Here is a 25075-nt window from a genome sequence, read left to right as displayed (position 1 = left end):
GCACAAGAGGCTTGGACATCCTAGCATCTCCAAGTTGTATCTTTTTTCTTTTTTGGATTTTTTTATAATACAAATACATGTACTTGCAATGATTGCATACTTGCAAAAATTCATTCGCTTTCGTATTCACATAGTAGTTTTGTGTCAAAAAGACCCTTCAAACTTGTGCATTCCGATGTATGAGGACCGACACCCGTTATGTTCAAAGGAAGCTATTCTTACTATGTTGTCTTTATTGATGACTTTACTAGATACACATGGGTGTATATTATTAAAAATAAATCCGATGTCTTCTTTAATTTTAAAGAATTTCATATTCTTATTCAAAGCCAATTTCAAAATAACATATCTATTTTTAGATCCGATTTCAGAAGTGAATACATGTCAAAAGATTTTCAAAATTACCTCAAACTAAACAGAATTATACACCAAAGATCTTGCCCAAAAACTCTACAACAAAATGGTCTTGCAGAAAGGAAACATAGGCATTTAATTGAGAGTACAAAAACTCTTCTTGTCTCTAAGAAGGTTCCCAAATTTTTTTGGGCCGAAGCCATTCTCACCGCAACATATCTTATAAACCGTATGCCTTCTTCTTCGTTAAAAAGTGTTTCTCTTTTTAAAAATTGTTTAAAATTACTCCCGATTTTAATAGACTAAGGATTTTTTGATGTAAATGCTTTGTTCTTATTCAAGGACAAGACAAATTATCACCAAAAGCTCTTGAATGGGTATTCATTGGTTATGGTGAAAATAAAAAAATGTTATATATGCTATGACATTCGAAACAATAAACTTTATGTTTCTCGAAATGTAAACTTTATTGATGAACATAATGGTTTTGATCAAGGTTTTAAAACCCGTGACTCGGAACTCGACTCGTTCTTTATTGACTCGTGACTCGGCGGGTCAACTCGGTGACTCGGACCGGGTTTTGTTAACTTTTGATTTTAAAAGAAAAACAATATATAATTTGTCTGAAACCATGTTTTTGGAGTAAACATAGTCTCTAAATGTCTGTAAGAATATAAAAACAACTGCAAAGAGCTATAGAGGTTTGCTTGAATAATTGAATTTGATATCTATACAAGCACTTTGACTAATTCATGACTTGAATTAGAGGATGTGGTCACCATGAGTTCAGTCTGCAACTACCTAAGGTTCCTAAAATGGCCAATCATATATGCTAGCTTGTTTTAAAAGTTTTAATTCTCTCTCTAACAAATCCACAAATGTAAAATAGGGATATATGTGCATATTGACAGTTTACAGTATGCCCAATATCAACATAAATAAGCATTTTTCTCATGTATGAAAACTATGCAGGAAATATATTAATGGCACAACTATAAAAAGACTACTAATACTTGAATCTGTACAATGCTTGTTCACATAACAAATGGATGATAAAACCTAAATGTGACTTTCCATAGGCACATTTGACCCTCCATATATAGTGAGAATCATTTCTTTAAAATATTTTGCTAGAATAAGTTGATAGCACATGGTGAACAATAGTTCGAATAACATGGCGATTTTATTCTATGGATTTAAATGAGTTTTTATCTTGAAATGATTTTATTTTCTTTTTTATACAAAATCTGGGGGTAACCCTTGTTAAAATATATGTACTTATATATTTCAAAACTGTAATTTGAAACTCAAAAAACATATTTAAAACATCCCAGAACTCGCCCAAGTCTGAGTCAGGCCGAGTCAAGCCGAGTCAGCCCGAGTCAAGCCCGAGTTTTGGCAAACCGAGTTTGCCTTGCCGGGTTGACTCGCTGGAGGGCCGAGCCGAGCCGAGTCAACGAGTTGACTCAGCGAGTTTTAAAACACTGGTTTTGATATTCAAACATCTAAAGAAGACATTGATTACTCATTCTTATTTGACTTAGCATCTAGAAATAAATCCCAAAGTGAAATTAGTTGGGACACGATAACAACATTCCTCAACATATTGATGATTCTCAAAATGAGAATCCTAATCAAATTAATGTTTATACCCGACAGTTAGGAAATGAACATCAAACTGCGTTTGAAAGATATTCCCAAGACTTCTTCTTAGAAGAACATGTTGAAGATAACCATCTTAGGAGATTCTCTCGCGATAGTAGACCACCACAAAAATTTGTGTCTTATGAATCCTTCTCTCCTAACTATAGAACATGTCTCATGATGATACACTCATATCATGAACCCTCTATATCAGTGTTATTAAAAACGCGCCTCAAGGCGCAAAAAGCGCGCCTCGCCTCAAGGCGAGGGCCTTTGTGCCTTGAGGCGCCACATAAAAGCGTAAATACCCTAAGGCGTACGCCTCATACGCTTTGAGGCGTACGCCTCGGGGCGAGGCGCGCCTGAAAGTGAGGCATACACGCCTCAATTTTTTGGTCAAATGGGGGTCAAAACCCCCATTTGACTGAAAATTAGGGTTAATATTGAGGGCCCTCATTCTCTGCTCGTCTCTCTGCAAGGCAAACAGTCCGCGTAAGCTCACCCAACAGGGTGGCATTTGGCCAATCCCTTCCGCCTGGCTTGTGGCAGCAGCAACAGGGTAGCTGCAGTTGTCGCCAGCGGCAAAAAAAAGAAAAGTAGAAGAAGAAGAAGAAGGGGAGGAGGGGACTCACCTGCGCAGTGGGTGGCGACGCCGCCGCTCTTGGTGGTGGTAGTGGAGTAGGCAGAGCAGAGAGAGGGAGAGAGAGAGGGATCTGAGAGGGAGCGTGGGGGGTAAACATAGAAAGGAGTGAACGAGAGAGATACTCTCATGAAGAGGAAGAGTCGGGAGTGGAGATCGGCTAGTTTGCGGTTCACAGGAAAGGGGGGCAGATCAGGTCCTGCTGAGCATGAGCGTTTTTGCTCATGCAGACCGTCTGTTTGCATTTTGGATGAATGCCACATGGTTTTGTTGACTTTTGAGCTTTTTAAAATGCAAATCGAATGGCCACGATGTTGGCATGACCTGATCTGCTTCCCAAATTGAGTGTGTATGTACAATTTGGCGAGTACTAATATATTCACCCATACATGTCTTTGATTGCAGATGGAAAGTGAGAAAGACAATCCCATCCATCCACCGTCCTTTGGTATTAATGCATATCGTACCCATTTCTGCTCGTAAGTATAAAATGAGTGGCTCTCCATTCACTACCACTGCGAGCTTAGGGGCAGGCACACATTGCTTAGGGGCTCTCCATTCAGCATGACCCGATCTGCTCCCCTTATTAGACTATCCAGTTAAGCGGGTCTGGTTTATAATGGATCCAAGGTCCAACCAGATATAAGTTAATCGGGTCCATGTCCAAGTCTAGGCACAAATGAAATATATACATGAGGGAAAATGTTTGCTATCCTTTGTTGGTTCCAAACCCCTTAGTTGAAGCTCATACGGCAAAGGTCGTGTTGGTCAAATATGATTCCATGGATGTGTTCAACATAGTCAAAATAATAACAATAGACTCTTATATATTATATTTTAATGTAAAATTTATGATTTATACAAAGTTAAAACCAAATGTGATGGAACTCTCGAAAGATACAAAGCTCGGTTAGTTGCCAAGGGCTACGCCTAAAAATATGAGATTGATTATGAAGAAACTTTTGCTCCTGTAGATAGAATGACTAGCGTACGAACCTTAATTGCCTTAACATCAATTAAACAATGACCTATCTTTCAACTTGATGTTAAAAATGCATTCTTGAACGAAAATCTATGTGAAGAAGTCTTTATGGATTCTCCACCAGATCTTGAAATTGGAAAAGGAAATATTCTTAAATTAAACAAAGCTCTTTATGGTCTTAAACAAGCACCAAAAGCTTGATATGATTTATTTAGCAAAGTAGTTGTTAATAATGGTTTTTCTTCTTGTTATACTGATACTGCTTTGTTTGTTAAGTCTTCAGGGGAACATATAACTATCCTGTTACTGGATGATATGATTATCACCGATAACGATAAAAAGGGTATTGAACTTATTAAAAATATTCTAAAATAAAACTTTGATATGTCTGACCTTGGTTTTCTAAGGTATTTTTTATGAATTAAAGTTGCATACTCTCCAAGGGGGTATGTCCTCTCTCAGATGAAGCTTGCATCCGACATCATTGATCGATCTGGGCTAACAGATGACAAGAAAGTGGAAACTCCAGAAATAATCAATGCTAAGATGAGAGCCAATGATGACACTCCTTTAGCAGATCCCACTCCTTATCGTCAGTTAATTGGGTCACTAACATATTTATTTATCATCAGACTCGATATCTCTCACACTGTTCATAGTGCAAGCCAATTCCAGACTGCTCCTACTACCATTCATATGGCTGCAGTCATGAGGATCATCAGATACTTAAAGAACACCATAACAAAAGGCTTATTCTTATCCTCTTCCTCATCTCTTAATTTACTTGTTTATACTGACTATGATGGGGGGCAACCCCGATGATCGTATTTCCACCACAGGTTATTGTGTATTTCTTGGAGAGTCACTCATATCTTGGAGATGTAAGAAACAATAGAAAATATCTCTTTCTTCTACAGAGGTAGAATATCGGGCGATGACTACAACCACTACTGAACTTATTTGGTTAAGAAGCTTGCTTAAAGACATGGGCATTTCCTTCTCTACTCCTTCAAAGCTGTGTTGTGACAACAAGAGTGCTATTTACATTGCCAGCAATCACACCTTCCACGAACGAACAAAGCACATAGAGATGGACTGCCATTATGTTCGTGATGAGTTCTTACGGGGTACCATTCAACTTCCATATATCCCCACCGAGTACCAGCTAACGGATTTCTTCACAAAAGCTCTGCCATCACCTCGTTTTTACTTCCTCCTTGACAAACTCTCGGTGATGTCACCGTGTGTTTGAGGGGGGGTGTTAAATTATATGTACTATATCTATCTATCTATCTATATATATATATATATATATATAGATCATGACACATATTCATATATATTTTACATATATATGCCTATCTGTCTATCTATATATTTATAAATATATATTCTTTTGTAATACCCATTAGGGGTAAAACTGTCTTTTTACCTATTCACGCACATATGTACTCTTTCCCCTTCTTTTTTACTGTTTCCTTTTTCCTTCCTTTTTCTTTTCTTTTTTTTCTTATTTTATGGGCCCACCATATGGGACGTTGGAGCTTCCAACGGTCATATTTATGACCGCTGGAAGGGCTCCAACGTTCCATATGGAGCCCTTCCAAAGGTGCCTTTTTGTCTATAAATAAAAGGGGTTTTCCCCTTGTAATGTAAGCTTCTTTGAAGCCATTCTTGAAGTGAAATAGTTTTATTCCTTCTCACTTTGTGTGTTTACCACTTTTGTGATTTATTGTATTTTCGCCCATTAGTGGCTACTTTGTATGTGTGTATGCGGTTGCGTTGCTCGTGGAGATATCACATCCCTTCCTTAGCACTTCATTACACTAACCATTTCAACTGATGATTTTGATGTCACAAGCATGTCTGGCTTGAGAGAGAAGTTTCATCATTTCAGTACATTAGCTTCCAATCAACTGGTATTTTAGAGGAATTTTCTTTTTTTTTTCTGGAATTTTTTGGTGAAAGGCTTATGAGTGAGAATTTTTTCAAATATTTTCCTGCCATCAGGCTATATTTGCGATTCTTTCAATTTCTGAAGTTATGTGGATGTTATGTTCTGCAACTAGGGCTCAATTTTACTTGTATGTGCATGTTGAAGCGTATGAATCGAAAGAGACATGCTATTTGATGTGATGTTCAAGATTTAAGGTTAAGCTTGATGGAAAAAACTGAGGCATGATCCCTGTCTGTCAATATATCTATTGGTGCTAGAAGGAAGCTGGGCTTCATTAATGGAAGTGTGAAGAAGCCTGATGAATATAACGCAAACTATTTGGTTTGGGAACGTGAAAACTGCCTCATGGTGGCATATCTTCTCTAATCTACGAAACCATTATTTGGTGAAACATTCATGATTTGTGAGACTGAAGAAGTATGATTTGTGGTTTACCCTACTACTAGAAAACATACAATGTCTCTGATAACTAAAAAACACAAGGTAATCCATAATCGCCAATACCTCCAATATTAAGATCCTTAAGAATTTGTTGAACAGACTTGAACATGAAGCTTTCTCTGCTGTTTGAAGATTAAGAATCTCAGCAATCTCTTCAAGGTATATTCGCAATTATGTCAGTCCTAGGAAGGTATTTCTTGTCATTCATTATTGTTGTAATAAGTAGGCAGTTTGGCCAGTCACTGTCTAATTCAATTGAGAAATGATGTTTTTGTTATTGTAATATATTGAATTAGTTTACTTTTCTAGGAGTATGCATGGAAGGATTGCCACCATTTTGATTTTCAACATGCTTTCTTTTGATACTGCACTAGTATCAGTTCTTCATGTTTTGTGCACCCGAATGAAGATTATATCTCTATTTCCTTTTCTGTGTTTTATGATATTTTAATTGCCATAATCTGGATATTTTCAGGATCAGAATTTGTTTTATGGTATATAGAGCTTCAGAATCATCCTCATTTCTGCTATTGCTGTTTGAGCCTCTTGGGATTGCATTTGAGACATTGCAGGTAACTTACTGCCCCATTTTTTATATTTGTACTCCAAGTTGTCTATTCAAATCCTTGCTTTAAGGACATTAATAGTAAGGCTAATGAAACTATCTGGCTCTTCAAATGGTATTTTAGGCCATTATGGTTCACGGGTTGCAGCTCATTGACACATATAATCGTTACTCCATGGATAGAAATGAGGATTGCCAAGGAAATCGACTATTTGATGGACCAGGATTAGGTAAACGTTGACAATTGTAATCCATTTGAATATTCTTGTAGAGCAAAGAAGCAATTCTTTAGTGCGGCCTCATGAGTGATTCTGCCAGTGGTATAATCTGGTAGTGTTCTCTTTGATTCTGAGTTTTAGGTGAATGTGTAGTTTTATCTTCTTGTTATGGGGATGCTGATTGAATATGTTCTTTCTCTGGTTATTTGAGCTTCATAACTAAGAACTATGATTGCAGGCTCATTGTGGGAGTGGAAGGGTATGCTGATTCGGAACTTTGGATTTCTGTTGGAGATGATGACTTTATTGATGGCGATGGGTCATTACATGCATATTTGGTGGCTTCATGGACTTTCTTTCCATCTTGTTGACGCTGTGCTTTTCTTAAATTTACGTGTAAAGAATCGTAACTCTCGTCTTAGTTGGATACTGATTTAAATGATTATTTGTTATGAGCTGTCACAGGGATTTGGCCAGCAGGGTGCTGCACCCGTGTCGATGCGACGCGACTCGGGTGCGGGTGCGGCACCCGGTGCAGTCAAGCCAACCCTGGGTGCGGTCATCGCACCCAGGGTCATAAATGTCCAAATCTGGACTTTAAAAAATTTACTGTTAAAAATTAGTGTTAACTGTTAAAAATTAGTGTTACTGCTATTAACTGTTAACAATTATATATATATATATATATATATATATATATATATATATATATATATATATATATATATATATATATATATATATATATATATATATATATATATACCCTCCCGCACCCCTGCACCCAAGTTTTTTTAAAGTGCTGCATCGCCGCACCCGCACCCGTACCTATGTGACATAGGTTATGAGATAACATTACCTACTTTCTCCTCTGAACTCTACTCTTTCTATGTGGCCTTCGCTAATTCACAGACTCTATTGGCTACCATTATAAAACGTCTGAAAGGGTTCATCAAGTTGAGATTAGCTCTGAGTACTCTTCATGGAGCACTTCCTGATGCTTCTCCTGATGAGCTACTTGCATATAATGATGAATGTGCAATTTGTAAGGTGAGTTTTTTTGTTCCTTTTGGTTATGTCTTTAGATTTTTATGGGCTTTCAAGAAAATAAAAAATTATTTAATCAGCAGGAGCCAATGGCCAGTGCAAAGAAACTCTCTTGCAATCATCTTTTTCACCTCTCTTGCTTAAGGGCATGGTATGTGGTAAATTTATCCATATATTCTAAGTTGAAGTGTTACTGTTTCATGCATACATATCTATACTAGGCTGTAACTAGATTCTGTAATCTTATTTATGTTAAATCAACGAGTTATGGAGTATGAAACAAAAAGCCCCCACCTACACAATAAAATTCTATTCCCACTCGGATGATGAATCTAAATATTTGTGTCTTGTACAAAAACATAGCTTGGGTTCTGTCAATTTCCAGATTTGGCATGCAAGCCCTTTCAACATAAATCACCTTTTTCTTCTTTTCCTTTATAGCCAACTTAGGGACAGCCCTCTGGTATTTTGACTCAACTGCCAAAGACCCCTCAGTTAAAAATGTGCAACTCTAGAGTTCCTGCTATACCTTTTTCCCATTACCATTACCACCTGTATAAGTAAAACAGGTTTGCATGTGTTAGGAACAAATCTGATAGGTTTGATATCTTGCACACACTACTTTGCAACGTTTCAGCAAAATCATACATTTTCAGCCGTATAAGCGCGGCATCTTTACTTTGTGCATTTACTTTATTCTCTTGGAAGTGCTAGTATAATCAACTTGATATCGTTGGTTGACATGTCAGGTTGGACCAGGGTATGAGTGAGGTTTATTCATGTCCAACCTGTCGAAGGCCACTTATTATGGGAAACCACCTTGACTCCATAAATTCCCGAGCAAGGCAAGTTACTGAGGATGAGCAACTTGCTAGACAAATGAGTTTTGGTGTTGATCGAGCTGCATCTGGAGGTGACCTGATTGGAGGAGGTACAGTTCCTAATCAGCAACAGGGTCCTGGAAATAATCTATGGAGGTTAGTCACCAATGTATATGCTAAACCTTTCTCCTTCCACCTTAGATCCACTTTTTTTTGTAGATCTAACCTTATCGATGTGATCTACATAGTTTTTTTAGTAGAAAGAGGGTTTTGGATCATGTTTTTGTAACATGTAATTTGGTTTTCCAAGGGTTTCAAAAATCTACAGCTCACAATGTACCAAACTCTCATGACTCAAAAAAATCATATTTTTGCATTGAGAAATGATAATGCAAAATATGATTCCTAGCAAAAAAACCATGCTGACACATCTATGAGGTCAGATTGAGTGGATACAACTTGCCCCTATGATTTTTCAACTAGATTATACATAGAGTTGGCAGTAGCAAATATGTATCCTATATATATATAGAGAGAGAGAGAGAGAGGGAGAAAGCTCAACATCCAAACCATCCAAACCACGTTCAAAACTTCAAACATCAATTCTGGAAGTGCTTTTGGCAATTATAACAATGTGGATTTTATTTCCATGGTCAAATACTTAGGAATCAGCTCTTGGATTAATTTTTTTTGAAATGCAGATAGGATTTTTTATAATATGAATTTTTCAAAAACTTCAAACCATTGATTATTAGCACATTATAAAGTCGTATTTGTGCATCAAGAAAATTTGATCCAAGAACAGACCCCTAGGTTTTGAGTTTTGACCTTGGGGATTTATTCTGTGCAGTTAGATTTTCCAAAAACACTTGCAGAAATAATTCGGACCTTCCATGATTTACATGGTCCTCTCTAAAATAAAGATTGCTTCAGCTGCCAAATTCATTTAGTTGGTTGCATAAACACAATTATCGGTATTGGCTATATCTCGGCGAGGCTATTTCTCGCGATATTATAGGTTTGGCGATAAATCTCGAGGCTTAAAAAATATAAAAAATAAAAGTAAAAATTTATCATGTTTAGACAAAAAATACATAAATCATAAAAGAAATAAGTAAAAAATGTAAAAAAAAGAAGAAAACATATTTAAAATGTGAACAATAAATAGAAACAGTAAAACTAATTGATAATATTGTGATAATATCACGAGTATATCATGTTATTCTCATGATAATATCACAATATTATCAAATTGGCAATAATTTCAAAATATCGTGATATTTTACCTATATTATTGTTTTCTGAATTTACAGCAATAATATCGCGATATTTTGAAATTATCGCTATCTGTGACTATGGTTGGTTGTATGCTGCTTCAGCATTCCTATATAATAATGCTAACAATTAGAAAACTGCATATAACAACTTTGACAGTTCAGGGATCTGTAGGTCTGGATCTGGGTTATAAGACTTAAGTGAAACTAGTGCCAGTAAATTTATGGGAGTGATCCAAACCCATTAAAATGGACTTAGGTTGGACCTGGGCCAGGTTCCTGGTGCTGGTATTCTCTTTTGAATTCATAAAAAACTATATTTTGATTGGTTTGGTAACTTTAGCGTAACAAACAAATCCCTGCCAGCTGTTAATCTAACATGCAAACAAACACATGCTCACACACACACACACACAGCCATGAGAGATGCCTAAAGTCTAGCCTAAGCTAGCCAAATTACAAAAATGACCCTATTAGAGGGAGATATAAAATATAAAAAAGCAAAAAATTACAACATACATTTTTACCAGAAAACCTAAATTCTATATCTTAACATGTGCAGGGTCTGCTGGCTTTTCTGGCAAACTATGTCACACAGATACTCCATTTTGGCTCCTGTTCCATATCCCCTTACATGCTGATGATATTGAAAACTTCATAAAAATTGACGTATCCCTGTACACACAGCCATATCCATGTGACATGGCTGGCAATGCAAAAATTAACAGTCGTAAACACACCAAAAATTTTCAACTTGAAGCCTTTTTTTTGTGTGTGGAAAATATATGATTTAAAATCAATTGCAACTATTCGATTCTCGGTCGATTGTACATAAAATCGATTATAGGAAATGTGTGTGTATGTATAAAGTAATAAATAGCTCCTAAACAATCTCATGATTCTTATCTACCAAACCATCCTAAATGGCTTCAAAGAGCAAAGTTTCAGGTATTTTCTTAGCTCGAACATATTGACGTATTATCTATATGTTACCTAGTAGAAAAGATGTGTTAGAAGAGGCATTTTTAATATTTAGGTGTGCTTTTAGAGCCATAAAAAATTAACAGCTCATATTGCACCAAAACTTGATGAAGTAAAAATAAATGCTCCTCGTTAAGTCGATTCAATCCAAACTCCAAAGCATGATTTTTAGAGAATAAGCAGTGACACATTTACTGATTTACAGGTTAAAATTAAAGCAAAAAAACACATGCAATTATGTTTTCTAGAAGTGTTTGGTCTTCATTACTCGTATGTACATTCATATGTATATGTATGTGTGCATGTATATCTTATGCATATTTATTTGTGTGTGCGTGTATTTGTTCACAGTTGGTTAACCCTTTGTGTTAATGTTAGCAGAGTTTAACTGATTGAAATGATAAAAAAACCTTGAATGTGATGGCATTTTGAAAATACTTAGTTATTTTTTATGATCAAATTGAAAATAAAATTACTAAAGTACCATTTGGTGACTTTTGTTTCCCTTCAAAACATAATACCTAATCTACCCTCCACCACTTTTGAGGGCTTCTTGCTTATCTCAATCCATTGAATAATACTAATGTTAATATAAAGGGTTTAACTTTAAGGTTTTATGAGTGTGTGTGCATGCGTGCTTGTAGACTTGTGTGTGTGCATTACGAGGGACCTAATTTAGATTCATACCATCTAAACTCGGTTGGTACTGTTTCTGGACTTGGCAGAGTCAGTTTGAGTGTTCATTATTCAATACTGATCCTTTGAGCAGGATAAGTTAAAGATTTAACACACACATTAGGTTTTTTATATTAGTGTGTGGCTGAATCAACTAATGTTGAATGCTTCCCTTAGGTTTCGACTGTCATTCCAAATTGCCAGTTACCTACCCTTCTATCAATAGTTGCTTGAATACCCTTGGTCAAGGATCTTCTAAGCCAGGTAATGTGGGAAACTTTAGACCAGGGTGATCTGGGGTTAGGCGGATCATAAGTTCCCTTATTGATATGGTCCAGGAAATTGGTGAAATCTGGGATCCAATAAGGAAGTTCCTTGGAGAACCATCCGAGTTTTTTGGGAGTAGGGACTTTTTTAATGTGTGGTGGTGGTTCATATTTGGGTGTCTGCTTTCATATGACCTGTTGAAAATGTTGTTCTAGCTTTAACGATGGTGCATATTTAGGTGTCTGCTTTCATATGACCTATTGAAAATGATGTTCTAGCTTAACGATGTTCCAATATTTATTGGTTGAGCATCCCCGGTGATTTAAAGTTTTATTTTGCACTGATCTGTGTGGTGGTGCATGGCTGGAACTGTCAAAGTGCATGATTTTCAATTCTTCCCTGTATATGTGAACAGCTCACTCAGCATGTTGGGAGTTTGTTTTTAAAATGTCTACTGGTGTGTGAGCCGCTTTGTTTCACTTGTGCAGAACGGGCCTGGATGCAGGATGGGTAAATTCCTGGCCTAATGCCAGTATGGATGGTGCTGGCCCATCATCACCTGTAATAAGATCAGTCGGTTTCGGCAGGGTGCAAATGTTGATGAGACACCTTGCTGCAGTTGGTGGGACATACACACACGATACAATGGATGACACTTCATGGAGCCTGTGGCCCATGGCACAATCCCAGGTGGTTGCAGGTGCCCCGCTTCCTCCATCATCTACTGTCAGGAACCCTGGGAACATGAACGGCTTGCATATCAGAAATCCATCTCTCCCTGCGACGGAAAACATATCAAGCTTGCTTTCCATGGCTGATACAGTGAGGGAAGTGTTGCCTCACATTCCTGATGAAATCATTTTTCAGGTGTTTATTTAACTTGATTCAGATTCAAGGTTTCACTTCTCTTTCTCCTTTCAAATCTCAACATATTGCTGCTCGTTACAGGAACTTCGGCGAACCAACTCTATCACTATTACAGTGGATAATCTACTTCATCTGTGACTGCCAATATTAATTGTTGCGTGAGTTTGTTTTCAACTTTAGCGCAGCGGCGAAAACTCCTGTGTATATTCTTGAGTGATGAACAGTAAAGGCTCCTTAATTTACTGAGAACTGTGGACATGCCTGCCCTTTCCTTGTCAACGGCAGTCTTAGCTTGTGCCTCAAATATGTATAAAAAAGGAAATGGTCCCAAATGTAATCTCGTATAGAATCAAAATGAAGCACGTGCAAAATGGCTTGTCTGAAACATGTATATTATGCAAATAAGTCAGCTGCATTGTTTGCATTCTAGAATTTGGATCATTCAAGAACCATTGAATTGATTGCTTCGTTTCAGGATTTGTGATGTATCAAAGATTGGGTTATTGCTGCTTATGCCTTTTCATTATCTTGGCGCTGCTCATCTATTGTTGGATAAGACCATAACTGTCTCTCTAATGTGCATTAGTTGCAGCTTCTGTAGTTTTGTTACACATGATGTATCTCATATACAGGTTCTTTGGGTAGTTTTAAACTGTTTCTTGAATATGGTAGGCTTTGTAATAAGGAAGTGAGCTTGAGCTCAAGATCACTTGTGTTTTTTAATCAATATTTTACTTTGGTGATGATTCTGAAAGCAAACTTAGCATAATGATGGTGCTGTGCTATCCTTGCCAATTCATGTGAAAGATGCTTGCCCATGGAGGCATTGACATCATCTAAGTTGCTTGATAAAACTTCTCGCCTCTGCCATAGAGGCTTGGTGAATTCAATGGTCATTGGCTTTCTTATTATTTGCAAATGATGTAGAGCTGCTGACGCTTAAGTACCTATGCTACCATAATTATGCTATGAAATTTGTGAAGCTGCTACCTGTTTTCTTCCATATTATATTTATTGTGGCATCCGTTCTACATGAATCCAGCATGATACCGTCATACTTGACACAGGAAGATCATGCATTTAAGGATGGGTATCCATTTACTCCATCGTTATTAAACCATGGTAAGTTCATTTAGGATCCTCTGCAGCATCCTAGGAGATGAATATAAATTTCTGCTTCTACTCTCGGCTTAACCCTTATAGGGTATGTGATAAGTGGATTGGATCCATATGTACGCCTTGCCTGGATCCAACTTAATCAGATTTAATTGCAACTAGGTTCCTGCTTGTGCAAGCCCTCGTAAATTTGAATTTGGCTGTCTGCCTACTCTGTCAAGGTGCAAATTCACATGTAAAATATTAAAAGATATAATGGATCTGGAAAAACCTACTGTTTTGTTGCTGACCCAATAACAAAAGTTTTTGTTTTTAGGAAATACTCAACAACATTTGGGATCGAACCACTAAAATTGGTTCAATTGGTTAATCGTGTATGGTCGAACATTGTCCAATTGCTGGTGCTGGACGTTGTTTGGATGCTTATATATCAGAGCTAAACCCTACTTGAGATCCAATTGAGATCTCAGAAAAAAAAAATACTTGTAAATTCTCAGAAAAAAACACATGTAAATCCGGTTGAACACTTCTCAGTTCATGCTTGCCGAATGCCCCAAAAACTAGACCCAGACGTGACATTGTTCCGACAGGCGTGTGTAACCCAATGGGTTCCATCCTCCCTGGTCTGTCTAGTTGGGTTCCAACAAAGCCCAGCCTTGACTAACAGGGACCCTGCAGCTTTCTGGGTTTATCTAATGGGGCGAAGTTGGCTCGACCCATTTTACATTAACGTTTAGTTAGATTTGGAGTAATTTACAAAAATCGGCTCAACTAATCATCTATTTACAAAACTGGTACCATTTGTGGTATTACCTTTAACTGCTTCGTTTATCTGTATACATTTCAAATGCAAGAAAATTGGTAGCTGCCCATCACTTTTTTAACCTACCGGCAGCCTACCACCAGCGAATGTGTGTTTCAGGGTTGTTTTTGGCAAATCTGACCGTGCAGATGTGTTTGTCATGGCCGATTTGCTGGGAAATGACAGTTGGACCATGTTTTTTTTTTTTATAAAAAACATGATTATTTAAATATTGAATATTTATGCAAATTATAGACTATTGATTTTTAAATCTTATTAAAACCTACCTGCCTGTAGGAATCGGCCAATCCAAGAGCAGATTCTTATAAAATAAAGCATGTAGATCACATCTCAATGGTCATATCTTCAAAAAAATAGAAAACCCCTTAAAAAACCAGGTAAGCTGGCGGTATGCTAGAAAAGTGGAAAGCGGCTACTCCCTAATCTTCAAATGCCTGCTTGAGATATAAATTGCTGTTTTTATCTTTTTTTTTTTTCCTTTTAAACAACTCATTTTAAGTTAGCTTATGATCTTTTGTTAAACAAATCAACAACGATGACATTTCTTCCTCAACAAAAAAAGAAATGCGGACATTTCAGTCACTTTATTTTGCTAAAACAAAGGTGAGGCTCAGACTGACTGAATTTAGGGCCAAGCATCATCATCAAGCCTTATTCCAATTACATGGGGTCGGCAATTTAAGGCCAATCGTGTCCTTGAAACATAACTTATAGAAGCATAGAGTTAAATGTAATAACCAAGATATTACGCGTTTATATAAATATCTGATGAGTTTGGGCATTTTTTTGTAAATTGCTCTCGGTTATGTAGCGTTGATCACTGCCTGAGTCTGAGCTCCGGAGAAGACGAGGGCGAGGAGGAAGATCCGAGTGGAGAGACACAGAAGGAGGTAGTCCACGTTACTCAGTGTGTGTGCGGAATTTTCTGAATCATTATCCTTATACTGTGAAGATCTTAGGGTTTGATTGAAGGGTAGGGTTCACGTTAGGGTTGCAAACTTCCACAGTGAGAGTTGGCTTCCTTGTTTATCCTTTGTTGGGGTTCTATGAATACGGATGTTTGATTGGTGTCTACGAAGTTTGGGTTTTGTTCTGTGAGTCTTATGACTACGATGGTGTGCAAAAATCCGATCATGTTCTTGATCGGTTTTGTTGGGTCGTAATGGGCATTTTGCAAGATGTTGAATTGAAGTGTTCTTAGGTTTAGAGATGTAAAGATTTGATTCTAAAACCATATTATTATCGTGATTTTTTCGGTAAAAGGATCCTAATTTGGTGCTTGCGTGTTGAGTTTCTTGTCCCCCAATTTGTCGCTTGCTTTAGTGAAACTTGGTTCCACTTGTTGCATTAAATTTCTGCATTATGATGATTGGAGTGCATGCCTCTGTTTCTTCTATTTCGTTCGTGTTCGTTTCGTATTTAGTTCTTGCGAGAAGTCTTTTTCGCACATACAACTGAAATGGGCACCCAGAATGAGATTGCTTTTGAGATAGAAGCACTTTGATGATGACAAGTGTGCCTGAAAATGGGCATAAAATCCCACTTTGAAAGAGGCCTTGTCTAAATCAAAAGATTGGTGCACAAGTCTAAGCTGGTCTCAAGTAAAGGCTTGTGCTTAAGGTGAGGGCTAGTTTTCCTCAGCCATCCCTATTTTGCAACTGGAATTTAGAGTTTGGTTCTTGAAGTTTTGATTCAAATAAGCTGAAGCAGAAGAAGCTCTGTGGGCTTCAAGCTGAGGACAACCGAAAAACCTAGATACTCATGTTTTGAGAAACTTAAAAATGGAAGCCGGAGAATTGAATATCTGGATTTGTATCATCCATACAAACCCTAGACGTGACTTTAAAAAATGGTACGTATTCCATATGTTTATTATGCAGAATTGAACCTTTAGTGATTTTACAGGTGTACTTTTGATTGGAGTTCTAGTCATCATCATGCACTGGGGTGCTTTGCTCTTCTCCATTTGCTTCTCTCTGACACGACAGTGTGATCCATTCAACATTTCTTCATCTCTCAACTTCTTATCCCAGCGTTTATGGCATTTGTACAATGGGCGTACCTTTGTTTTTTATTTATATTGTGATTTCTTTTTCATGGAGCAGGGTATCCAAAAAAAAATATTTCTTAATTTGACCTTTTTCTGGTTACATAGTGAGTTAAGTTTGATTTTTTATGTGCATTTATTTTCCAGAGGAAGGTAACCTGTTGGTTCTTGCTTGAATTGATTTAGTTCTTATCTGGTTCCATGAGATTTCCCTTTACTTGGGGGGTACAAACATGGCCTCATTATTGATGTTTTCTTGTAGTTTTGATTTTTTGAGGTCTCGTTAGCTTTACTTCAAAGTTGGATTTGATACTTTGAAGTTCATTTATGCATTAAAGGACTGCTTCTTGCTATGTCTACTGTATATCCTAATAGGGCTCTGAATCGTAAGTTATGATAAGTATGCTTTTATATTTTCAGGAAAATAAGGACATGCTGTCCTTAATGGTGTGTTTGATTACCTTGGATCATCTGATGTGTCATGGGGCCCATGGTAATATCCAAGGTAGTCAAATGCTGAATTGCAGTTGGGCCAGAGATCATTGTATCTATAACACATGAATCTCAGCGATCAGATCCTTGAATATCAGGTCTGAGGTATTCAAACACAATCTAATCGAGTATTCGATTAAGTTTTTTTCCCAATATTTCCCCCCTAAAGAGCTCTTTTTTGTTTCTCTTTTTTGGTGTTCAAGTTGGGGTATTGCCCCCCAATGGGATTTGAACCAGAGATCCCTCAGTTAAGATAGTTCCACCCCCACTCCTGCTATCTTATTTACCCCCAAAACTTCTTATAATGCACATTTCATGAATTGCATTACATGAATTTAAGAAATTTATGGATCTTTGAATAGCCCTCAGTTAAGATAGTTCCATCCCCCACTCCTGCTATCTTATTCACCCCCAAAACTTCTTATAATGCACATTTCATGAATTACATTACATGAATTTAAGAAATTTAGGGATCTTTGAATAGCTGTCAGTCACAAGGACACGTAAAAAAGGGCATGGGACAAACCATTCTGTTTAATTTTCCATTAAGAATATTATATAAGAAGACATAACATGAGAGTAATTTGGAGTGTCCCTGTGAACATAGTTGAATAATCATTTGTATAACTTGTCTTTAACAAACTCATTTCAGTTGCTCAGGGATCATTTAGTAGAAAGTTTTTCTGCCTGATTTTTTTTCCAGTAAACTCAAGTTGAAGTTCTTTTGCGTCGATTTTCTTCCAATAAAATGTTAAGTTGATCTTAAAGTACTTTGTGAGACCTGAACCAGGTTTTTTTTTATTGTGTTGGTACACTCTTACTGTCACATAGCGTTTATGTTATTTCTACTAATATACATGCAAGTGTATGTTTTCTGATATATAAATGTTCTTTTTGCATAGCCTTTTTTTCTCTCTTTGTTATCCACAGATATCCCAGATTTGATCAGATGGTTTATTAATCTTGCTATCTAGATTTTAATTTTTTTAGCAACCACAGCTGATGTTAGGGCAGACAGATTTTAAATCAACATGTAAAGTTGATGGGGTTGCAATACATGTGTCTGCCCTTTTCTATTTATGTGTAATTTTATAAATATAATTGGACTTAGTTAAGTGAAAAGTGCAAGTGCATCAAGCTTATTGCTAGTTTATCCGGTGTTCTGTGCAGAGAAAACCTTTCCAAGAATGGCTGGGAAACTGTGCAATGTCGCAAGACATGTCATGGGTGGCAGTGGCTTGGTTGGACGGTCATTATCTTCATCTTCTCTACGCTTTCGATCTGGCATGGGTCTGCCTGTTGGGAACCACATAGTTCCTGACAAGCCTGTATGTGTGATCTATATGAAGAAAATATGACCTCTCTCTCTTGTGTGTGTGTGGATGTTGAGTATATCTGTTTCTGTGCAACTTGTTTTGCTTTTCCCTTTCCTAAGTTTCTTTTTCTTTCAGCTTCCTGTAAATGATGAGCTAACTTGGGACAATGGAACCCCGTATCCAGAACCCTGCGTGGATAGTATTGGCCCCATTGTTGGGAAGGTAAGCTACTTGGTTTAACTCATTTATGGCCTACTTAAAGAAAAACACATGCTTCATTTATTGCAACCTTTTGGAAACATTTCAGCCCTTTTGACTCATTGTTGGAGTATGTAACAAAACAAGCGTCAGATGTTATGCAGAAACATTGCAACCTTCTCAAAATTTTCTGCATTCTTCCCTTTTATTTTTGTTGTTTGCAATTGTAAATAAGATCTATTTGTTTTTTGTAACTTGACATTTTCTGAATTTTACTGTTATCATTCTCAGTATGAAGCTTTAGCCTGGTTGTGCGGAGGGTTGGGCTTTTTTGCAGGTGTTGCACTGCTAGCTGTCTGGAACGACAAGGCTTCTAAAGTGCCCTTTGTAAGCTGAATTTGCTTTATTACCTAGTTGTTGCATCATATGTTTTCTGCATGTGGAATGGTTTGATTGTCCTCAATTTACATGCTTTTATTAAATGTAGAAAATGGTCACCAATGCTGTGAAAGATTAGCTGTTTATGTCTACGTAATGCATGCCTGCTTGATGGGTCAAATATATGTACAAACAGCCTAGTGTTTATATCGTTTCCACTGAACCTTTTGTGCTAGTATTCTTTTAAAATAGGGTTAATCTAACATTAAACTAGTTGTGTTTAACGTTAGATGGAATTCAACCTTATTAAAATAACTAAAATACCCTTGAAAGAATGATATTTTTTAAAATACATGGTTACTTTTTTGGCCATTATAGGTCTTTTGAACTTGAAGGGAATTGAAAAGTCAAACACCTCTTCCAAAGAGTAACTTTATTAAGTTATCAAAATTATCCTTTTGACCTCAAAAAGTAACCTTGTTTTTAAAAAATGCCATTATTTTAAGAGTGTTTTAGTCATTTTCATAAGGTTGAATCTATCTAATGTTAAACACAACTGGTTTAATGTTAGAATAACCCTTTAAAATATTCTTGCTAGAAAGTTTAAATTATGAACTGACAGGGGGACTTTGGAGTCATGTTACATCAGATTTAAGTCACCCAACAACTTGGTTATCTTTCATTGTAAATGGTCGTAGTGCTGAGCCTTCACTATCTGAAATTGATCTAGTTTTTTACACTAAATAAGTATTTTCTCCTGAGTGGATTTGTGGATCAGATTTGCACCCTAAAATAATATCCCCTACATGAATATACAAGAATGCCATTGTTTCAGATTTGGGTCAGATATCCGGCTGAATCCCAATCCATTTAGTTTGTTTTGGTAGTATATATCATGTCCAATTGGTAATGGGATTTGGATTCGGGTTTAGGTTATACATCTGAATCCGAATTTAAGTCCAAATCTTAATCCAATTCAGAATACATGTAAAAATTATATCAGATTAGGTTATAGCTTATCAGATCCGGATTCAGTAATGGCTTCATCTGAATCCGAATCTGATTATGCCAGATTCATTATGTAGAATTTCAATAATGCCTACATCTGAACCGAATCCGACCCTTTTGCATCACACACACACAGGGTCTTCTCCTTTTTGGGACAGCATAATTTTTTTTGAGAAAGATTAGGACAGCATAATTTTTTTTGAGAGAGTTGGGACAGCATAAATTGAAACCTGATATTTGTGAAATTTGAACTTAAGCCTGTTCCACTGAAAGGTATATGGAAAACAGTCTCTTTAATGTGAGCCAGATAATTGGTAATTGAGGTGCTGATGCAACTTTTCTATCTGTAGACACCAAAGGTTTATCCATATGACAATCTGCGGGTGGAGCTCGGAGGAGAGCCATGAGTTTTTGGATGCGATATTGCTTGTAAGTCTAAAACTACAGATGGTGACACCCTGATTTTTCATTTATTGTCTCCTGATTTGGTGCTGGTGCCCATCAGTGGTGTGCTGTTTTGCCTTTTGTTTTCTGTTTCTTTGGCGGTTCCAGACTTTGATCTCAGCAAGGATCATTTTTTAAGTTTATTCGTCTTTCTGGTTATAAACGTGCAGAAGAACCTGATTGCGAATTATGAGAACTGAACTTAATAAAGGGCTGCTGATTTATAATGTTGCTCTAGGGTCCGAGTCTTTGGAGGAATTTTGTCTTCACATTCACATGTGCACATAAACTATCCAACTTTACCAACTTCTGGGACTTCATGTCATTCTTCTCTGGACTATTTATAGCTTCCTTTCAGTATATCTGCGTACTCCAAAATGTACCTTCATGTAAGCGTGAGTGTGCATGAGAGAGAGAGAGAGAGAGAGAGAGAGAGGTGTGCTATTGGACTTTCAGTATTAGAGTGAGTGAAATTCTTATGGGTCTTTGGCATCTAAACGACTTGGTCCATTCTCTTTGCCAGTGCGGTCAAAACTGAAGTTACAGTCAGGGGTGCATCGGATGCCCTTCATCTATGCTGTGGAAGGCATCCAACCGTTTATGGGTTTTGCTTTCATTTTGAGCTCTTCCATTCAAGATGCTCTAGATGCCGTTCATCTCGAGTGTGGCATCTAGAGCATGGATTGCTATAAGAAAAATGTGGGGCCCATCTCTCAAATCTCTTTTCATCATTTTATATGGGTGGTCTTTGCAATCATACTCGGGTATTCCCTAGTACTTGTCTATTTTTTTCTCTACAATATGTCAGTTGAAAATGCATGGTATAGTCGCAACATCTTCTCTCTTGATTCATTTTCCATCAAATGTCTGTTTCCCAATGGCTAGAGGTTATCACTTTGTTTTACTGTTTGAAGAATAGGTCTGTTCTTGTTTCTACTGACTCGTGACACTCTATTTATTTGGGGAACAGAATGCTGAAACAGATCGAGGCATTTAACTTCAGTTAAAGATGTTAATTTTGTCATAATTCGTGTCAGTGAGCTTATATGAGTACGGACTTACGGTGTTCAGCCTCCAATAATACAGAACCCTGCTTCCCTAGGTTGTTGATGTTGAACATGGCACTTTTTTTTTCTCGCAGATTCCAACCAGTTATACAACTATACCATTGGGATTCGAACTTGCAACATCCCAACACAAGGTGATGTGCACTAACTGCTCCTGCCAGACAAGCCCAGCCCCGTTGGTAACATGACACACTTGAACTAAAAGCCACAAATATCACTCTCGAAGCATATTGGTAATGAGACACTTCAAGCCCAGCCTTACAAAACCTTACCTTCATGTCTCGTCTATTACAATGTGGGCCAAATAGATGCATGGTGGTGGTGTTATCGTAACAGTGCGTTTTATTGGAACTTAGATCCTTGAATTTGGTGTGGGGCTCATGCCAAGAACAGTGTTTAAAAAACACCGATGATGCATTTGATTGCGGTTTGATCTCAAGTCTGATTTTGAGATTGAAACATTCAAACCAATGTTGTCATACTCGGTATTGGGGCTGAATTGATTTTCAAAATGATTTAGAGAATCAGCACATTTTGATTGTGAACCAGAATCAGCCAATTTTTAACCAGTGGATGACGTGTCAGTAAAATATTAAAAAATGTTTTTCTAAGTTGTTTTAAAAATATTAAAATAGGCCTGAAACCAATTTCGTAATTGATTTTTGACTGACACGATGCGAATCAGCTGATTCACAATGATACTGACAACAGTGACTCAAACCGCACCCTAAATCAAAACCTTACCCTCTCCCGTGTTTGAGATTAGTTGATAATTCATGTATCTCTTGCCCAATTTTCAAGACACGTGTAGGGTTTGGCGTAGTGGGTTGAGGGCCTTGGCCGTTGGATCAACATTCAAGGTTCGATTCCCATGAGCATCACTCACCATAGGCCCAGGGGGTGGGGTCCCATCTCGATATTACGCCACATACATATGTATGGCAGGCTAAGCCAACATGACCATGTCTTCGTACCAGGTGCAGTTTCTTTGGGTTATAAATTGAAAAAGTGGGGGTGGGGAGTGGGGGATGGGGTTAGAAATACATGCATCTCTAATCCTTGGATCACGGCTGAGTTTAAGGCCCGAGCAATCAAATGCATCTTTATAAGCCCAAACCTAAGCATTCGGTATTTCTACTCACGTTCTTTTCTTGGTGAAACTGACATTATTGTTTTGGGATGTGAATTCACTCGGTACTCGGTAGATTCATTTCTTGGGTGTAGTAGATAGGTTGCTTTGGAGAATTTTGTCAGCTGAATTTTGCTTTGGGTAAGTGTCGTCACACCTTCAGTTCTAGGGATTTGGTACAAGGGTGGTTAAGCCAACTGGGTACAAACATATGGGTTGCCTTTGAGATCCGAGGTTTGGATTTGTTACGGGGCTCCATCAAACCCAGTCCTTGCAAACTTGAGATCTAAGATCAGAAAATGCCCCCAAAATTTATGAGTCTCTTGCCCAATGTCGAAGATTGAGCTACAGATCCTACGAAGTCATATTCACCTCTCTCTCTCTCTCTCATCAAATATTGAATTTCAGATCCAGTTTGAAATCATAAGATCTAAGATAATGAAATGAATAGTAAAAGATGTATCTTCTGCTGGTTAGATTATGTAAGCAGTTTTCTTCCACTCATCCCCTGTGTCACCCCATCTTCATACTCCTTTTAAATCTTATGATGCAAGTTGTAATGAAATCTAACCTCATAAATTGATTCCGCATGGTTGATTTAATAAGAAATGGCCCTTGGATGATATCTATGGAGTCCAATTTGATCTCAGCGATTTAAATGTTGATCTTCACTAAATGAGCGATGTAGATCATATCTATGGAGTCCGATTTGATCAGAATAATTTGCATCAATGAAGTCCCAAAGAGGGGTATGAAGATGGGGATGACATAGGGGATGAGTGGAACTGATTCCATTATTGTTTGTGCAAAGAATGCAATGTTTCAAAGCTAAAAGTGATAATATTTTACACTAAACCTATTTTTTGCAAGCTAAAATATTTCAATCATATATTCTGCATATACTATATGAGATCTATCATTCAAAAGTATGAAGAAATTGATGGAGCTGTAAATTATAGGATAAAGGTTGGGTGGATGAAATGGAAAAGTGCAACTGGAGTGTTGTGCGATCGTAGAATGCCTTTGCGGTTGAAGAAAAAGTTTTATAGGATGACAATCAGGCCCGCTTTATTATATGGTACAAAATGTTGGGTTGCCAAGATACATCATATTCAAAAAATGAGTGTACCTGAGATGCGTATGCTTAGATGGATGTGTGAAAATACAATAAAAGATAAGATTCTAAACGAGGAGATACGTAAGAAGGTAGGCATTGTATCCATTGAAAAGATGAGAGAGAATTGTTTACGGTGGTTTGGACATATTCGGCGAAGGCCTAATAATGCTCTAGTTAGAAGGATGAAGAAATGAAAAAAATATATTAGTTAAAAGAGGTCAGGGTAGGCCTAAGAAGACTTGGATGGAGATGATAGGAAAAGATATGAATGCTTTGAACCTCACCGAGGACATGGCATTGGATAAAAATGATTGGAGGAGAAGGATTCATGTGGAAGACCCAGAATGATTTTCTTTTTTGGTTCATATCGCCCACCCCAATTGTTTTGGGATGAAGGCGTAGTTGTTGTTGTTGTATTCTGCATATACTATATGATGCAAAATAGATCTAAATTATATTTTTTACTACTTAACAAGCTCGAGTTGATACCTATTTTTCATGTTCAGCTTGTTGAGTCTATTTTACAAGTTTGAACGAGCTTTTTGTAAGCTGAACATGAGCCGATCTTGCAGCTCAGCTTGTTTCCAAGACAACTTCAAAGTCTTTCACTATAAAAGCTAGAGAAGAAAAGCACACACCATTCAATGTCATCTATCAAAAAAGGAAAAGATTTTGTATGGTTGTCAAGCTTTTCAAAATCATATTGTCTTCTTAGATGAGTGTGTCTACTTATCTGTTATAGACAAAGCTCTCAACAATAAAAATGAGCATTTGTAAATACCCAAAATTTGACCAATAATCATTACATGGATTTTATCCAAATATTTGTTTTCATGAAACACAATGTTTTGTATTTAAAATTATTCAAAATTATTGGATATGCTTCAAATGCATTTTTGGTTAGGAAAATAATGTTTTCAAGCTTTGTATCCAAAAGAAAAGTCAAAGAGGACATCATAAGCTTTTAAACGCACTAAAAATCACCTCAAACAAACATCAAATCAAAAGGTATGCAAAAAACAAGATTTTTACCCTGTTTGCATCTAGATTTGAACCTAAATCTAGTACAGGTTGTCGCTCAAATCTTAGTTGTTGTCCTTGGTTTGGACTGTCATCCCACTTATCGCCCGGACTATTTGGATCTGAACCCTAGTTGTCATCCTTGGTATGGATCTTGACCCAAGTTGTTGCACATACATATCTAACT

The 25075-nt window shown here is 37.1% G+C and overlaps 2 protein-coding genes across 4 annotated transcripts in view; both read left to right on the top strand.

Moving 5' to 3' along the window:
* LOC149821711 (E3 ubiquitin protein ligase RIN2-like) overlaps window positions 1-13476 on the top strand; it is a 29816-nt gene extending 16340 nt beyond the window's left edge. For 2 of the 3 annotated variants that reach the window (XM_089980074.1, XM_089980075.1), the window contains exons 6-13: window positions 6494-6590; window positions 6708-6813; window positions 7040-7197; window positions 7714-7851; window positions 7932-7999; window positions 8598-8825; window positions 12355-12733; window positions 12815-13476. In XM_089980074.1, coding sequence (XP_089836200.1) covers window positions 6494-6590; window positions 6708-6813; window positions 7040-7197; window positions 7714-7851; window positions 7932-7999; window positions 8598-8825; window positions 12355-12733; window positions 12815-12871 — 1231 coding nt within the window. In that variant the 3' untranslated portion in view covers window positions 12872-13476. Of the gene's footprint in view, window positions 1-6493; window positions 6591-6707; window positions 6814-7039; window positions 7198-7713; window positions 7852-7928; window positions 8000-8597; window positions 8826-12354; window positions 12734-12814 lie in introns of all 3 variants that reach the window. The other variant, XM_089980073.1, reaches the window with a different exon arrangement.
* A 1954-nt stretch (window positions 13477-15430) lies between these two features.
* Window positions 15431-20782, top strand: LOC149821710 (NADH dehydrogenase [ubiquinone] 1 beta subcomplex subunit 8, mitochondrial-like). The gene is made up of 5 exons (XM_089980149.1): window positions 15431-15562; window positions 18382-18539; window positions 18663-18749; window positions 19017-19112; window positions 20462-20782. The coding sequence occupies exons 2-5, from the start codon at window positions 18399-18401 to the stop codon at window positions 20516-20518; spliced, it is 381 nt and encodes a 126-aa protein (XP_089836275.1). The 5' UTR covers window positions 15431-15562; window positions 18382-18398; the 3' UTR covers window positions 20519-20782.
* The last annotated feature ends 4293 nt before the right edge of the window (window positions 20783-25075 follow it).

Source organism: Nuphar pumila, chromosome 11 (assembly GCF_984573655.1).
Source record: "Nuphar pumila chromosome 11, dmNupPumi1.hap1.1, whole genome shotgun sequence".
Taxonomy (NCBI): domain Eukaryota; kingdom Viridiplantae; phylum Streptophyta; class Magnoliopsida; order Nymphaeales; family Nymphaeaceae; genus Nuphar; species Nuphar pumila.
This window is presented reverse-complemented; position numbering and strand designations above follow the sequence as displayed.

What these genes read in the sequence shown, in the direction of transcription:
- LOC149821710 (XM_089980149.1), top strand. Translation starts at nt 18,399, where the DNA reads ATGGCTGGGAAACTGTGCAATGTCGCAAGACATGTCATGGGTGGCAGT. An exon ending in ACATAGTTCCTGACAAGCCT is followed by an intron (nt 18,540 to 18,662) that starts GTATGTGTGATC and finishes TTTTTCTTTCAG; the next exon opens with CTTCCTGTAAATGATGAGCT. An exon ending in AGGCTTCTAAAGTGCCCTTT is followed by an intron (nt 19,113 to 20,461) that starts GTAAGCTGAATT and finishes TTCTATCTGTAG; the next exon opens with ACACCAAAGGTTTATCCATA.